Source organism: Tasmannia lanceolata, unplaced genomic scaffold (genome assembly GCF_043159265.1).
Source record: "Tasmannia lanceolata isolate RefF3 unplaced genomic scaffold, GAP_Taslan_0.1 ptg000002l, whole genome shotgun sequence".
NCBI classification, from domain to species: domain Eukaryota; kingdom Viridiplantae; phylum Streptophyta; class Magnoliopsida; order Canellales; family Winteraceae; genus Tasmannia; species Tasmannia lanceolata.
Window position 1 is genome coordinate 52,268,446 of NW_027518679.1, and position 17,179 is coordinate 52,285,624.

At 37.8% G+C, this 17,179-nt stretch overlaps 1 protein-coding gene across 1 annotated transcript; it reads right to left on the reverse strand.

The window, feature by feature from the left end:
• Positions 1-990: 990 nt before the first annotated feature.
• Positions 991-9,794, reverse strand: LOC143886769 (dnaJ protein homolog). Its single transcript, XM_077390887.1, has 7 exons — positions 9,648-9,794; positions 8,716-8,881; positions 8,478-8,616; positions 2,737-2,870; positions 2,473-2,634; positions 2,118-2,297; positions 991-2,009 (listed from the first exon to the last, which is right to left on the reverse strand). Exons 1-7 carry the CDS (start codon positions 9,792-9,794, stop codon positions 1,828-1,830), a joined length of 1,110 nt encoding a protein of 369 aa, XP_077247002.1. The 3' UTR covers positions 991-1,827.
• Between the last annotated feature and the right edge of the window lie 7,385 nt (positions 9,795-17,179).

Here is a 17,179-nt window from a genome sequence, read left to right on the forward strand (position 1 = left end):
CATGTTCGGTAAGGCTTCTCATTCTCGCACCCACGGAATAGGTAAAAGCTGTTTTTGGTAAGGCTTCTCATTCTCGCACCCACGGAATAGGTAAAAGCTGTTTTTAAGGTGTTTACCGAGAGTTCCCATACCGAACAAACCCATTCGTGGAGGGCTTTGGAATCAGTTTCAAGATTTTATCAGTTTCAAGACATTACGAGGCTGGGTTTTGATAAAAAAAACACTGGGCATAAAGGCGTGGGGAAATGAGATTATAAAAGTTAATTGCAGAATTAAGAAAAGTGGGATAGACAGACATGAACTATCCCTTAAAAATAAGGGAACTATCCCTTAAAAATAAGGGATATTTGATTTTTTTTAAAATGGTGTGTTATGTAGGAGCCGCATTTCGTATTAACCAAGGCACGTGCCTAGTTGGCAAAAGCTGTTCCATCAAAATTGACTACAAGATCAACTAGAGTTCCCCATGAAATTGTTTCTAGAAGTTCTGAAGCGTTTTACCATATTGCCCTTTAGCTTTGTAGGAAAGACAAATAGAAATTCCAGAGGTATAGCATGGTTGTGTTAGAGAGTTACTATTCAGCTACAATTGTTCAGAGGGATTTGCTAGCGTTCATCGCAGAAGGCATTTCGCGGATGGTCTGTTGCATTTGACAGCCAAGGCATTTCGCGGATGGTCTGTTGCATTTGACAGTAGCCACCTCGTGAATGAAGACAAAATGTGCTGAAAAGTGAGCATGTGTGGCTGCTGTCAAATGCAACAGACCATCCGCGAAATGCCTTCTGCAATGGACGCTAGCAAATCCCTTGTTCAGATTAGCTGTCTGAAGCATGAGGTTCTCGAATATCCAAATTGCATTAATTTGTACTCATTTATGGCACATATAAATTAAATTCTCACAAGATGTCGTAGCCAAGTATTCCAAGAACAAAGGTCACTGCATAAAGTACTAGATTTCATCAAGAGCTTACGATCCAATTCAGAAGAAATTAAAAAAAGTAATAACAACTCAGACAAGTAGCTCTCACATGGAACTCATACCAAGGTACATGGTGACTTTGATTTTCTAATAGCTGTAATACTATCAAAAGCCAACAAAAACAAGAAACATAGTGATTGAATCAAACGGAAAAAAAAAAAAGGGTTTTTGCAAAAGAAGTCCTCTGCTTTATTTGCAAAAACAGTCTTGTAGTTTCACAATTTGCAAACAGAGTCACCACCTTTGAGTGGATTTTGCAAATTAGGTCATGCCATCAATTTGTGACCAAAATGCCCATGATTTTTTTAATAGTAAAAGACCAAAATTTCCTTTTATATAAAAAGATGAAAATTACCTAGCAAAAGGACCAAAATACCCATGAAGGTCAGTGATATGATTTGATAGGTGGGTCCCACTAACCCAATTCAAATCCATGCATCAAGTGAGGCCCACCAGGCCCACCATTCTGCCTTATGCTTTGATGTGGTAGGTTCCACGGTAGAGCCATTTATATGGTGGACCCCACAACTTTACACGTCATGTCTTGTTTTGATGGGGTGGGCCCACTTTTTGACACCCTTGATTCAAAATTGATCTTTGACTGTCAAATGTATTTTGGTCTTTTTAATCTTAGTCTTTTTTTTATCGTATAAGGAGATTTTGGTCCTTTCAACGGGTCAACAAAAATCTAACATGGGTATTTTGGTCAAAAATTAATGGCATGACCTGATTTGCAAAATTTGCTCAAACATGATGACTCTATTTGCAAATTCTCAAAGTAGAAGACTCTTTTTGCAAATAAAGCAAAGTGCAAGACTTCTTTTGCAAAACCCCCCCAAAAAGAATGCTACACTAAAAAGTTCCTAGTCAAGCCATGAAAAAAAAAACCCTCCATTGTGAGACTGACTACATTTTGTGAGGCGGGGTTATTGCTGTGCACACTAGTGTGCACCCGCGATGCTGATGGTTCGTCATCCTCGTTATATGCTTCCTGCTGCTGTTGTTGCTGTTTTTTCCGCCTCATCTCGTCTTCCAAATTGACATCATGCAAAATGGTATATAAATAAATACCTTAGGAAGATTAAAAACAAAGATTATTGATAACACAAGCAGGTAATTGATAACTAGAATCCATACCCGGCTTGATAACTTCACCCATGTTTGATTTGATGAGCAGCTGTCTCCCGTCGAGATGAGTCAAGGCAAACTGGAAACCACAAAGAGCTTCTGTCAAGCTGAGTGTGTGTTCTACATAGAGATCATCAAACTTTCTTTTGAACTTGGGGTGCTCCTTCAGTTGCAACACAAAAACAATGTAACCGCAGGCTGCAAACAGACAAAAACAGACAGTTACATAAAGTACAAAGTGCAGAATGCACAAAAAAATATAACTGCGATTCCAAGCAATAAGGAGAACTATTGGAAATGGCCTGAGAAAAAAAAACATAACGTAATTAAAGTTACAGTGTCAACAATGACAGGCAAAAGTGAGCTGTAGAAATGTTGCTTACAGCTTCATCTGCTTCTCCCTGGAATACAATTTTCTGACCATGTTGCATGCCTTTCTCAACATGCACTTCCAGCACCTTCTTCTCCTGAGTGACTTTGTTCCCTTTGCATTGTGTGCATTTATCCTTCTCACTAATAACTTCCCCTGCATTCACATTGTGTTTCAGGAAAAGGTGAGCAATGACAACAATGCAAAAAAATAAAATAAAATAAAGAAGAAAGAAAAAAACAGAGATCTCTTATGGACCTGATCCTCGGCATTCAGGACAAACATGTTGCATCTGTTGGATCATTCCCAGACCAATCTGTCGAGTTTTGACTTTCATCCCTGAACCTTGGCATCCATAACATCTCCCCGATGCCCCGCTCTTTGAGCCTTTCCTGAAATTATTAACAATGCAAATTAGAATCAATTCTAGAAAACATTTTGGAATTGATGCAAGCAAGATGACTGGCATTGGATAAACATGAGCTGGTTAGAAAATGTCAAATATCCAAAAAAAAATGCCAGTAGCACTGGAGTTTTTTTTTTGTTTTGACAAAGATAGCAAGAATTTCATGTCACTGGGCAGCAAAGGCGCCGGGTACATATGCTTGAGTCTAGACATACCTAATTTAGCCAATTTATCGGCCAACTCATTGGCATTCCTCAGTAATACTAGACTTCCTTTATGCTAGTACAGAACAAGAACAAATAAAGAGCCACACGAAAGTCACCCTAACTCAGTCAACTGTATCTGGATCTCATTAAGTGGTGGCATGGCAGTCACACACAAGCTCAGCAACGCTGCAGAGATCAAGCCCTGGCACCTGTGTAAGAGACCTGTCTGGACTCGGGAATTGCCCAACAGAACAGTCAGATGCATCCAGGTGACATGGCAAACATCTAGACTTCGTTAAAGAGGGTGCTCCACCCAAAGGTAAGGAGTTGGCACTATTCCTATAACGCTCAATGCTCAAAGACACTAGCAAAGAAGCGAATATGGTTTTAGGCCTCGTAGGGAAAGAAGAGTCGAATAGTCTCCCTATCCCACCTGAGATGCTGCCATTGTTGGATAAGTTCCCTGATTTGGTTCCTGACGACTTACCTGATGGACTCCCTCCATTGCGCGATATTCAGCATTGTATTGATCTCGTGTCGAGGTCAAGCTTGCCTCTTTTACCTCATTAATGTATGAAGCACTATTGAGCACGATGAGTTGCATTGACAGGTTTTAGACTTGTTGAAGAAGGGATACATTAAAGAGAGCATGAGTCCATGTGCAGTTCATGCCCTTCTAACTCCTAAGAAAGTTTGGGCAGGGAGGATGTGCGTCAATAGTCAGCACCATCAACAAGATAACCATCAAGTATAGATTCCCATTACCTAGGCTTGACGACATGTTAGATATGTTGAGTGGTGCGTGTATATTCTCCAAGACCGATCTTAAGAGCGGGTATCATCATATTGAATACGACCTAACGACGAATGGAAGACCGCCTTCAAGACTCGTGAGGGTCTATATGAGTGGTGGTTATGCCATTTGGTTTATCTAACGCACCCAACACCTTTATGTGTGTGGTGAACCAAGTGTTGTGGCCCTTCATAGGGAATTTCGTCGTCGTCTATTTCGATGATATCCTCATCTATAGTAGGGACCCCAACGAGCATGTTTCCCATGTGCGGCAAGTTTTTGAAGTCTTGTGGGAAAAAAAATTGTTCGCAGGTGTGTTTTCTTGGCCGATAGCTTAACATTCTTGGGATATATTATGTCAGCAGAGGGCATTAAAGTTGATCCTATAAAGATCGAGTCCATAAGAAGTTGGTAACTGCCGACATCGATCAGTGATGTGCGACGCTTTCACGGGCTTGTGTCTTTCTATAGACGATTCATTCGCAACTTTAGCTCCGTGATTGCGCTAGTCACTGAAGTGTGGTGTATTCATTTGGACCACTGAGGCTGATAGGAGTTTTAACCTTATTAAGACCAAGATGGCGAGTGCTTCAATCTTAGCGCTCCCAGATTTCAGTAAGGTCTTTGATGTTAACTGTGATGCCTCACTGGTAGGCATTGGAAATGTCCTTAGTTAGGAGGGGCGCCCAGTGGCTTTCTTTAGCTAGAAGCTAAGTGATGCGAGGTTGAGGTACTCGATGTATGACGTTGAATTTTATGCCGTCGTTTAATCTCTCAAAATTTGGAGGCACTACCTTATTCAATGTGAATTCGTGCTTAATTCCGACCATGAAGCATTGCGCTACATTAATTCGCAGCGTACCTTAAATAAGCGCCATGCCAAGTGGGACACCTTCTTGCAGGAGTACATGTTCAACCTCGGGCACAGACCATGGGTTCAGAATCGTGATGCCTTGAGGAAGAGGACATATCTGCTTGTGACACTGAGACCCGTAGTGGTCTCATTTGACTCCCTTAAGGATCAATACCTGAATGATCCATTCTTTGGTTCTATTTGGGAATCATGTCAGGCGACAGGTGTGGATCCTAGTTCAACATTTGTTGTTCATGAGGAATTTTTGTTTTGTGGTGTACTCGCTTGTGCATTCTAGAGGGATCTTTGCACGTGAACCTAACTCAGGAGCTTCACAGTGGAGGCTTGGCGGGTCACTTTGGGCAAGTGAAGACCCTTGCTCTGGTCGAGCAAACTTACTTTTGGCTGAGGTTAAAACGCGACGTGATTCGTTATGTGCGTTATTGTAGGACGTGTTGGTCTTTTAAGGGCCAGGCCTAGAGCACAGGTTTGTATTCTCTGTTGCCTATTCCTAGCAGACCTTGGGAGGATTTTTTTTTTTTTTTTTTTGCACTGAGGTCCCGGGACGAACCCGATGATTTTATATGAAAAATCCAAAGAACAAGGCCCAAACAGGCTTACAAAACAATGAGGACTTGTACGTCTAAAGCTCACTTAAAAACAAGAAACATGATCAACCCTTGAGATGGAGACTAAAAATCCCCACACTATCGCATCTCATTGCTCCTTTTGCCTCTTTAGGAAGATCCCTCCAGAAGAAGAATTGTTGATTGGTCTGACTTTGGCATGCTTCATTGGCCAAAGCATCGGCAACTTGATTGCCCTCTCGATATTCACGAGAGATAGTGAGGGTAAGCTCTTGCATTAGGCAGGAAATTTCTGACCAATCGTATTGAATGACCCAAGGAATTTGAGCTTTATTTAGGACCATGTCTACTAGCACTTTGCTATCAGATTCAATCTGAAGTAGTTTTATATCCAAAGACTTAGCAAGTCTTAATCCATCTAAAAGGACCCTACATATTCTGCTTGCATATTGGATCCTTCGCGATAAAAATGTGAGAATGCCACACACGTCTTTGCTTTATCATTTCTAATAATGCACACTCCGCCCGACTTTTCTGGATTACCTTTAGATGCTCCATCAGCATTTAGCTTGAACCTTCCTATTTCTGGCCTCCTCCACTGAATAAGACTAATTTTATTACCTTTGTGATATTGGAGAGTAATGTCCAACACTCCAACCATCTTAGAACTTCACATTCAAACCTGTTATTGGGATCTAATGTAAATTTCTTACATATGCTTGTGATTCATTCTTTGACCTTGGGAGGATGTTAGTATAGATTTTGTTATTGGTTTACCCCAAACTGTTAGGAAGTTTGATTATGTCTTTGTTGTGGTTAATAGGTTCTCCAAAATGTCACATTTCATTCCGTGTCAGAAAACATCTTATGCGTGTCATGAAGCTGATTTATTCTTTAGAGATTGTTCGTTTGCATGGAGTCCCTAGGTCCTTCACTTCTGATAGAGTTCTAAGTCACTTTTAGAGAACTCTATGGAGCGAAATGTGGACTGAACTTCAATTCTGTGTGTTTAAAAACTAGTTGACTCGACTCAGAACTCGCCTGAGTCGACTCCCTTTTACCTCGGCCGTAATCCGTGTTGCACCACATCGGCATTCCGCGTTTTGCCCTACAAAGTCAATAAAAACTCCTTCAAGCATCTAAATACACCGGGGTTGTAAGTGAAAAATGACTCCTCCAGAAAAATGAAGTTATTCAACTACTTTTCCCCAAAGAAGTCCCGCTTTGACGGGCCTATCCATACAATGATTGTACGAAATTGATAGATCCACACATTGTCCTTTCAAATTGCTTCCTCTGATGCAAATTAAGCAGTTGGAAGTGTGCCTTACTATCTCCAACCTAATTAATGCCAGCCGTCGTATGTTCCTCAGAGGATAGAGACATTTGCTAAGTGATATCATCGCATAGTGACTGAAAGATTGAAAACTTGATCCAGTATCCTCACCCCCCACACCCCCCCTCCTTTGTCATCAGTTGGTTTGTTTCGTGAGCAACGTATTGAAGCAGGGCTCACAATGACGAATGGCCTTTTTTTAAATGTGCTAAGCCCGCAGGGGACGAAAAATAGGGAAAACGAAAGGCGTCTTCTATTCGTCCTCCTCCCCCCCGCCCCAAACAAAGTTCAACTCCAAACTAGAAAGCAGCTAATCTTTTTTTTTATTTTTAAAGTTAACCTAAAGACACAATTCATGTTTTTGTTGATAGACCTTGTAAGAAACCAACCTAAACTCGTTCTTGACTGTAGTTAAAATTTACTAAAAGATCTATAAAATAATTATGACCATGACCCCTAAGTCCCAACCAAACTGACATGGATAAGGCCAATTTTTAACATCATCACTTGTATAGGTCACTTGGATCCCTTTTTAGATTTGATGTAAGTCTATATCTTGTTCGTAAGATTTGGGGTCATTGCTGGACTCACGGCCTTCATAATTTTCCCTAGTTAGAGAGAACAGCATTCAAGTCTGAATCCAATGACATATCCACCACCGATCCATCCTCACCAAGGGATTATCTCCTAGATCTCCAAATCTATCTTGATTTCTACCTTGACCACAATCCCAATCTTCGTCTTAAGTATGATCATGATCTCGAAAAAATCTTTAACTTGACATTGAAATCCATCTAAATTGCAATCTTGATGTGTATGGTGGTTATACATCAGAAACCATCTCAGTTCGTCTTGATGTACCACAACCAAGCTCCTACAACACATATACACGATACATATGAACATGATAAATTATACATATAAACTCTACCCCACTCATATCCATACATACAAATTCTACCTTAATCACTAGAGAGAGACCTAAGCATGGGGAGGGACAAACCTTGTTAAACGCATAGTCGCAAATATTGTCTTGGGAATTTTTCAAAAAGGGTGTATTTCGGGGTAGTTTTTTTTTTTTTTTTCGGGTTTATATCATGAAAGAATTGGAAATTTTAAATATATATAAAATATATAAAAATAAAATTTAAGAACAAAATTAGAAAAACAAATAATACATAAAAATAAATTTAAGAAAATTAGAAAAACAAATAATATCATGATATTTTTATGATATTTTCGTGACATTTTCACAATAAAAAAATATGAAGATATCTTGATGATTTTTTAGAATAACGTAACGTGAAAATTTTAGGATTTTGTCATTTTATCAAAAATAAAAATTGTGATATTTTTGAAAATATCGGATATAACCGTGACTATGATTAGACACAACAACAAAGTGGCCTCGAAAACTACACAAAGCTTCTACTTATACTCTAATTAACTCCAATTTATATTCCTGAACATTATTTTTTTAGATATATACTTCTCTTCTCGGATGATTATCGTGCATTTGAAGCCGATAATTACTTGTATAAGACTTACAGGTTTACTACTTTCGACACGAAAGGAAGATTAACCACCCTGACTCTACAACAAAACCAAGTGGCATCTCAGAATCATTTTAAAAGAAAACAGAAAGCAGAAGGATTTAGAAATAATGGAGGCCTTCAAATCAGTATTCAATCATAATAAAACCCATAAGGTTACCTTCAAGATAATGTATCATGCTAAGACCATCTATTCATATAAATAATGATCCTAACAAACTAATACAAAAAATAATATATTGAAAAAAGTCGATTAAAGACATACCTTTTGCATTTTGGACACAGAACATTCCTAGAGAGAGATAGCTTCTTAGATGTTCCATTATACAAGTCCTCAAGAGAAAATTTCAAAGTGTGAACTACATCTTCACCTTGTTTCTGCCTTCGTCCTCTTGAGCTACCACCTAGACCATTAAAATTATCAAAGAAAATGACAATGATTAGCACAACTGGATAAAAATTAAGAAAGAGAAGAATACATAAATATAATAACAATATCTTACCACCAAAAGCTCCTCCGCCAAAGAAAGACTCAAATGTATCAAATGGATTGTGAGAGCCACCACCTCCACCCATTCCCTCTTTCAATGCATCTTCTCCATATTGGTCATAGATTTCTCTTTTATCGGGATCACTGAGAACTTCATATGCATAGGCCAACTCTTTGAACTGCTCAAAACCAATTAAATAAAACGGCAAACAATTAAGTGTCAATCAGTGTACATTCACTTGCACATGAAGAACAGAACTTGCATTGCCATATTCATGAGCCCAGATAAGTAAATTAACATGTTTAACAAAATGTGCTTTTTCCATGCATAGATATTAGCTCAAGCCTATGTTAAAGGTTTAGCGGAGGTCTGTAAATATATCCATAGAAGTGCGAATGAGATGCCCAGAATATTAGTGAAATATGGGGTTAAGCGAGCTGTATTGAATTTTGCCCAATTATTTCATGCTGCTGTCGAAATGTAATTTTATTTTAATCAATGAATGGTTATCCTTTAAAAAAATGATAAAGGTAACTCCGGATCTTCTTCTTAAATGTACATCAACTTGCACAAACATTTAGGAGGACGAAGACTTTGCACAAATAATTCACAGCCTAACTTTGTAAGTGATGGATTAAAACATTCAATAACTCATTAATTCCGGATGACGACAAAGATCTGCAGCAACCTTGCTAATGCTATCCTATTTTTCAGGATAATTCATTACTTAGATTCAAAAAATAAAGGATAATTCGTTACTTGTTTTCTCAATGTGTTGACAAACCTGAAACTTGCAAATGTAAAATCTCTTGCAATTCCTCTCTTTTAAGAATTTCCCTTACAATTGATGCAAAAAATTATAGAGTATAAAGTTGTGAAGCATCAGTAATTTTACGGGAACTTAAGAAAACAATAAAAAGATAAAAAAGTGGGGAATGGTTGACCTTCTCAGAGTCTCCACCCTTATCTGGGTGGTTCTTTATGGCAGCTTTTTTATATGCTTTCTTCAGCTCATCTTGGCTAGCACCTTTTGAAACACAAAGAATCTCATAGTATTTGGTGCTGTTACTCTTCCTTGGACCGCTGAACATGATTAAAGCACTTCAATTAAAGACAGATTATGTACACACAGCTAAAGCTGATCCCAAATCTCACAGAACGGTTTATTCAGTATACCTGAAGTCAACAATCAAACAATGAAATGTATAAATTAAACATATGCATAACATCAGTTGAACCCCTTGAATCAATCGAATTTATAAATTTACAAAATGCTAGTGAACCATTGTAAAAAGATTATTCGTTCAACTTGGGATTTCAAACACAATTGAAGTACTAGGATTGATGAATAGATCAGTGTTTTATACGTTGTGTGGGTGTGAAGTCCAGTATTATTCAAAAAGTACTGTGGGGCCTACTTCATAGGATGATCCAAACCATTCCATTTATCTCTTTCTTGTTGAATGCGAGAATGTCATCACTCCGACTCGGCAATTGATCAAGCCCATGTGCCTCCTCGCTCATGGCAGTAGATCAAATCACCCGACGATTCTGCGCTTGATCGAGCTCGCATGTCCCCTCGCTTGTGGCATAGATCAAGAATTTTCTTTTCCCACAAAAAAAAAAGAGGAAAACTTTCCAGATCTATCTGATTTCTAAGATCCTCGACGAACGCTTACGTATCAAACTGCGTCAATTGGTATCAGAGCTTAGGCCTGCAGAATTTCCTAATCGTTGCGGTCCTGGGAGAAGATCGGGTTCAATTTTGATGAAGATTTTTTTTGCAAGTTCTGTCCATATTGATGCCCTTGTTGGAACTGTCGGCTGAGGAATTCCTTGCATGATTCTATTGGTGAGTCGGTAAGAGGAATCATTGCTTGTTGTTTACATTTTCATTTAAAATCGTGACCAAAGATGAGAAGACTCCTTTTCAAGCCAGAACATTCCAGATTGAGATGCAATTTTGAATGATCTAATTGAGGAGTTCAACACGACTTGAGCACCCAAAATTCATTACAAGAAGCTTCTGATATAGATGCGCTAAATGTAAAGTGGCCGGATCACCTTCAGACATTTTCTGGCTTGAAATTGCATGGATAACAGACGAGTTATTTGTTGAATGGCCGTCCAGCATGTTTACTTGCAATTGAAAGCCTCCTTGATACTACATGGAAAATTATGTGTCACCTTGATTCTAGTGAGAGGTATCCAGAAAATATAAGATTTGGTATGAAAAGTAGAAAATACAACAATCAAAGGACTTGTTTTTATAGGTATCTTGTGCAAGACAGAGGAAACATTAATGAGAAGAAATAAAATGAAATACTTTAGGGACTATGCTGCCCTTCCAGATCTAAGGTCAAGAGTTGAATAAATTTCAAAGGCAGAACATATTCAGCATGAGCCATAATAGAAGAACTCGTTGAGCAAAAATCTACCTCTAAGGATGGTGAATTACAGTAACTCATGTTCAGGTCATACTTAAATTCCCTAACGAGAGATCGAGATGGAAGGGCAGCATATTCTCCCCACTGATTCATCATTTTGCACCCTCCACTCAATATTCACAATATCCAGGTCCTCATCATTCACATAGGATGGATTCTCACAAGATGAAGAATTTCAATAGCCAAAGCATAAAAGGAAAATCCTAGTGAATACTAGCTCAGGCAATAAACAAAACACACAAAGGAAACATTAATGAGAAGAAATATGGTATACAAATTAATTCATCTCTACCTTATTCTGAGTCTTTCGTAATTAATTCATATCTGTAGTGCCTTCTCAAATAAGGTATATCCTTATAATAAGAATGACATAAAGTCTTAACTATTTCAAAATATATATAGTTTTAAGAATGACATATGTCTTTGTTCAATATATATATATATGCCTTCTCGGTTCATTTTTCAATATATATATGTTACCATTTAAAAAAAAAAGTCTTAACTATACAAATTGATAAATATAATCGCATACAAAAGAACATTAGACAGATCAACTTAAGGCGAATGAATATACCTTCACGAAGTCCATATCCGTAAAACTTGAGAGACAATCCATGTATCTCATCACAAATATACCACAATCGGTCATGCATCAATGATTATATCATAACCTCAGCTTCAAACACTATTCTATACATATGAGGTGTTATTGAATAAGGAAAGTGGACAAATAAATACAAATTCTTTTGTTGGGAACAGTCTTCAACTCCAATCATATCCCACTCAGGCTCGTGACCACCAAGAACTAAAAGGTGTTTCATCTGAAGTAATTGCAAACACAATATAACAAAAGGCCGAACTAGTGAGGGCTTACAATTCTAAGTCATGAAAACGTGATCAAGTCACAACCTTCAGCTACATAAACTAATACTTACGATCTTTCCTACTTCTTTAACCCCTTCCCATTTTAATTCTTTTGAAAGAAAAGAATTATAAAATATGAACTTGTTATGCTTGATGTCAGCCACAATAAGTATGTAATGTTTATCATGAAGAATTGGTATGAAAAGTTGGCCAAGACCGTTCAGTACTCCAATAGGCACAACATTTTCAAGATACCAACCCCATCTATGTTCCATCACCATATTCATATGACCATCTTTTCTTTGATTCATATCATCATCCTTCTTCCGATCCATCTCAACATCCTTCTCCTTATCCATCTCAATTTTTCTCCCCTGAAACGTTTGCTGCATATTCATACAATCACAAAAGGTATGTGAGGCTACTATTATAATTATTTAATGACTCTACTACTACTTTATCATACTATACCTGGCGCTTACATGAAAGGCGACATCTAAAATAATTACATTGGCCTTTCGGGCTTTCAATCTTTTATTCATTATCCCTATGTAAATATCAATAGCCTAAACAACAGCAAACTCCATCGTTAGTTATGCAAACGGTTAAGACACAAAGTATAGATTGAGGACTACAATATTACTGACTATTGTAGTGACAACATTGTTACTCACGATATCATAGAGCTCGTTCTTCAGTCACAGAATGGTAGTCGTACTTGACCCCTCGAGTAGAGGTCATAAAGTTTTTCACTACTCTCTCCTTCTCATCATCTAATTTTTTCGTAAGCGGAGTATTTAATGTAACTTTTAGCCTTTTCACATCCCTCTCCTCACATTCCCCCCGCACTTTCTCCCCTCCCATACCCCTCTTTCAGCCAACCCCTATTGTCTGCTCTTTCTGGGCCACCTCCTTCACCCTGGTGTCTCCTGTTTGACTTTTTCACTTCTTACTCGTACCCTCTTGTTATTTTATATCCTTTTAGTAATTGCATCCATGTATGAAGGTTTATCAGTTGTGAGCACAACATTATCTCCCAACACCTGCTCATTTGAGACTCTCTTTTTCTGCTCCTTCACAAGCACTGTTGACTGCAAAACAACTGACTGTTTAGCCAAACTGGCAACCTTCTTCTCCCTATTAGCTAATTCTTCATTCTTGCTTTTCAATTCGGATAAAATTCTATTCCTCTCAACATCCATCCTAGTCATTTCTGTAATCTTTTCCTTCAAATTGGCATCCATTGCTCCCAAACAACCGATCTTTCTCCATAACATCACTCTTCAACTTCTGCACTGCCCTTCTAAAATAATTCCTCTTTATTTAACAATGGAATTAATCTGTTCCGGTTTCATCTCCAATATCATTTTGGCAGCATCATGTTCTGATTTTAAGGCTGTCAAAGTATAGTTGAGTCAGGAGCTTTCTGTAATCTTTTCCTTCAATTCAGCATCCCTTACTCCCAACAACCAATCTTTCTCTACAAGATCACTCTCCAAGTTCTGCACCCCGCCCTTCTAAAATTCCTCTTTCTTTAACAATGGAATTAATCTCTTCCAGTTTCATATCCAATGTCATTTTGGCAGCATCATGTTCTCTGATTTTAAGGCTGTAATAGTAGAGTTGAGTCTGGAGTTTTTCGCCTCCAGTTGCAATACCTTGGCAAGCACTTGAGATTCGATTGTTTCCAAAGCTTTCATAGATGTGTCCAACTGTTGCTGATTTGCAACAATGTCGGACTTCATGACCTCTAACTCATCCTCCTTTTTCACTCTTGCATCCAAAACATTCTCCTTCGTAACCAACTTGGCTTTCTCCTTAGCAACAGTTGCTTCCCTGGATGCTACTTCTTGGATGGTTTAGTTATACTTAGTCCAAACCTCAATCTCATTGGGTTTGAAGCTGTAGTAGGGTTTTGTTGTTTCTAAGTATCTACTTTTTTGTTCTTTTGTGTAAAGTTTCTCGAATTCACAGTTCAAGCGGGATTGAATTTTTTCGAGCCTGTGTTGTTCATTTTGTTTGGGTTTATATATACTAGTAAAAAACCCGTGCGATGCACGGGCCGACAAAGAATGTACGGACCACGTCATAGGTTGATCCAAACCGTCAATGTAATGGAACACAACATAAATAGTTTGTGCCCCAAAAATCATTTCCATAGGCTGATCCTAGCCCTCCAATCTATAGATGTTTAATCGGATGGTTAAGATCACCCTATAGATTTTTATTAAAAAACCATAAAGGAGGGGGGTAAGATTGAAATTATATGGCTTTAATGGGTGCCTTTGTTAAAAGCATAAAGGAGGGGGTAGGATTAAAATTATATGATTTAATGGGTGCCTTTGTTAAAAGCATAAAGGAGGGGGTATGATTGAAATTATATGAGTTGAATGGGTGCATTTGTTCAAAAAAGTCAAAAAATGTGATGTGTAATTCTCATGTAATTTTCAAAAAAATGGAAAAAACTCTCTTCTTTTCATTCCAGCTTATTGTAGTAGATATATATATATATTATAGCTCTCTATTGTATTTCTTTATTGATTTCTACAGCGTACGATTAAATTTCGAAGTTATTGGAAGCTGTTCAATATCCTTTTTATTGAGGACACTCAAGATTGAACCTTCTAGTGTGATTGTGATTTAAAAAGTAACCACAAGTACACGGATCGCGTGTAGTTACGGGTCGAACTCAGGGAAGAGCAATCTTGTTTGTGAATCCTATTTTTGTATCACTTAGAATATAAACTATGATATATGGTGCTTGGTATTTACTCAGGATTTCCGTGGACGTACCTCGGAGCCAACAATATCTATAAGTTTATATTCTAAACAATCTAAGAATCGAATACAAATAAAAGATTTGATAATCTTAATTTAGGCAAAGTGTACCAAAATTCTAATGATCTCTATTAACTACTTATCTAATCTAGTTAGAAAATCAAATTCTAAGGGTTTAAGTAAATTGGAAAATTGCAAAAGTAATTTGAAATAGTGTAAAAACCTTAATTCAATATCAAAGAATACTTAGGGTTAGAATCCACCATTGGTTTGGATAAAATTGATTAATTAAAACAATCATTTGAATTAGGTTGAAAATCCAACTAAACAGTAAATAAATATCTAAAAGATGTCATTATTTATGAGTTATTTAATCGAAAGTTTTAGTTCTAATTACTGGGCCCACACAACTATTTGTGGGCCCGCATCAAATTAGGGCATGTCACACAAACTAAAAGGTGGGACCATAGGATACCTGCTCTCCGTAATTGTGGTGAGAAATAGGGGGGCATTAAAGAGAGAAGATAGATACATCAGCCATGTCCATGATGTCAATTGATCTTATCCAAGAAGAGATTAAAAAGTTAGAATAAGGAGAGACTGAACTACTCGGTGAGTATTTTAGAATTAGATACTTTTCATTACCCCAAAAAAAAAAAAATCAGTAAAAGAAGAAAGAGACAAGCCGCACTCCACCCCCTCCCCTAGAAAAGGTCTTTAAAATTCTTCAACTGCTCCGCTTCTTAGAAAAAGAACCCCACCAGGCCGCCACCACCACCACCACCAACAACAACACCAAATATAATATGTCTCTCTCTTCTTTTTCCTTGAAAACTCATTATATTAAGGCTGTTGATGTCATGGCTTCAACTATGCCCTTGGCGTCCTTGCAATTCCAATACACATTCCCATATTCTTATAAGTTTCACAATTAGTTTCAAAGCTATTTCCCAATTAAAATATGTATATATATCTTTTATTTTTGGACGCTAGGCAATTGCTATTGTTGTTGGGCTTATTATATTGCAGCTGCACCTTGCCTTGTTATGAAGTGATGACATCATCTCTCTACTAATTCATTAATCCAAACCGTCTACTACTTGGCCCTTACTATCCAAATTGCATTTTTGAAATTCCTTTAAAACAGTGAGATCATCCCCCATATGTAACTGAGTGCTTGCTTCTATAAAGTCTCCTTTTTGGGAATTCCACTCACACTCAAAAGAGATAAATTTACCGTAGGTCCCACTTATGTCCTCAATAAGCTTAAATCAATTTGACTCTTTCTCTTTTCTGAAATCAATCTTTTGAATGGTTGGGATTGACCCTATGGTGTAGCTTATACAATCTTAGTTGCACCACTTATTCATGTTCATAAAACAATCCAACTGTCCATTTGATCCCCTATCAAAATCGTCTATTTTCTTTTTCCAATTAATATCACCAATGAAATAGGGGAAATCCCTACTAAATAGGAAATTAAATCCACCTTTGGAAAGCGAAGTAGGGAGTGTGGCATTATCAATTTAAGCCCACTAAAGCGTCATGCCAATTCGGCCAACTAAGGCATCTTGGAACTTTGGATTTTCATGACAATTGGTCATTTCTTCACTATTTTCTTCTTTTAAGCTCCATTTCATTCACAATTCCAATAGCAAACCTGAAACAACAAAAATACCTTAGTAGCACCTCTTAAAACATAAAATATGCATGCATCCTACTACTACCATTCACACATACATGTGTTCATCATAGTGGAATGAACAAGAATGACTATGTTACTGCTAACCAATATAACAACTACACAGGAATGAGTCAACATGTTTCAAGACTAGGCTTGGCAAACGGGTGGGCTGGGCCGGGTTTCACCCTACCCGTACGGGTCCGGGTCAAACGGGCCGGGTAAAAAATGACTCGTAAAATTTACGGGTCACTAATCGTGGATCCAGACCCCACTCGTACAGGCCAGGTCGACCTACGGGTCACCTATTTTTTCTCAATAATTTTTGTTGCTTTTTTCCCCTGTTTTCTCCAAGAAGACCAAATGTAACAAAGATGAAAAAAACACAATTTATTCAGACTAGAAAGGATTTCACTAAATCCGAAAACCCTATGAAGAAATACCTTGCAAACCTGAAAACACTATGAAGAAATGGAGCAGAAGTTCTCCCTAAAACAAAAACGAAAACCATATTTTGAAGGAATCCCCTAAAACGGAAACCCCTAATCAATGGTTTGAAAAAAATCCCTAAAACGAAAATCCTTATGATGCTTATTCAAATGAACGGGTTTACAAAGCTGCCAAAAGTTTAGGGTTTTGCTAATGGGGTTTAATGAAATGGAAAAAGCATCAAGAGGATAGAGAGTTCAGAGAGAGAGAGAGAGAG

What these genes read in the sequence shown, in the direction of transcription:
- LOC143886769 (XM_077390887.1), bottom strand. Translation starts at nt 9,794, where the DNA reads ATGTTCAGCGGTCCAAGGAAGAGTAACAGCACCAAATACTATGAGATT. An exon ending in AGGGTGGAGACTCTGAGAAG is followed by an intron (nt 8,882 to 9,647) that starts GTCAACCATTCC and finishes GGTTTTGAGCAG; the next exon opens with TTCAAAGAGTTGGCCTATGC. An exon ending in TGTAAGCAACATTTCTACAG is followed by an intron (nt 2,298 to 2,472) that starts CTCACTTTTGCC and finishes CAGCCTGCGGTT; the next exon opens with ACATTGTTTTTGTGTTGCAA.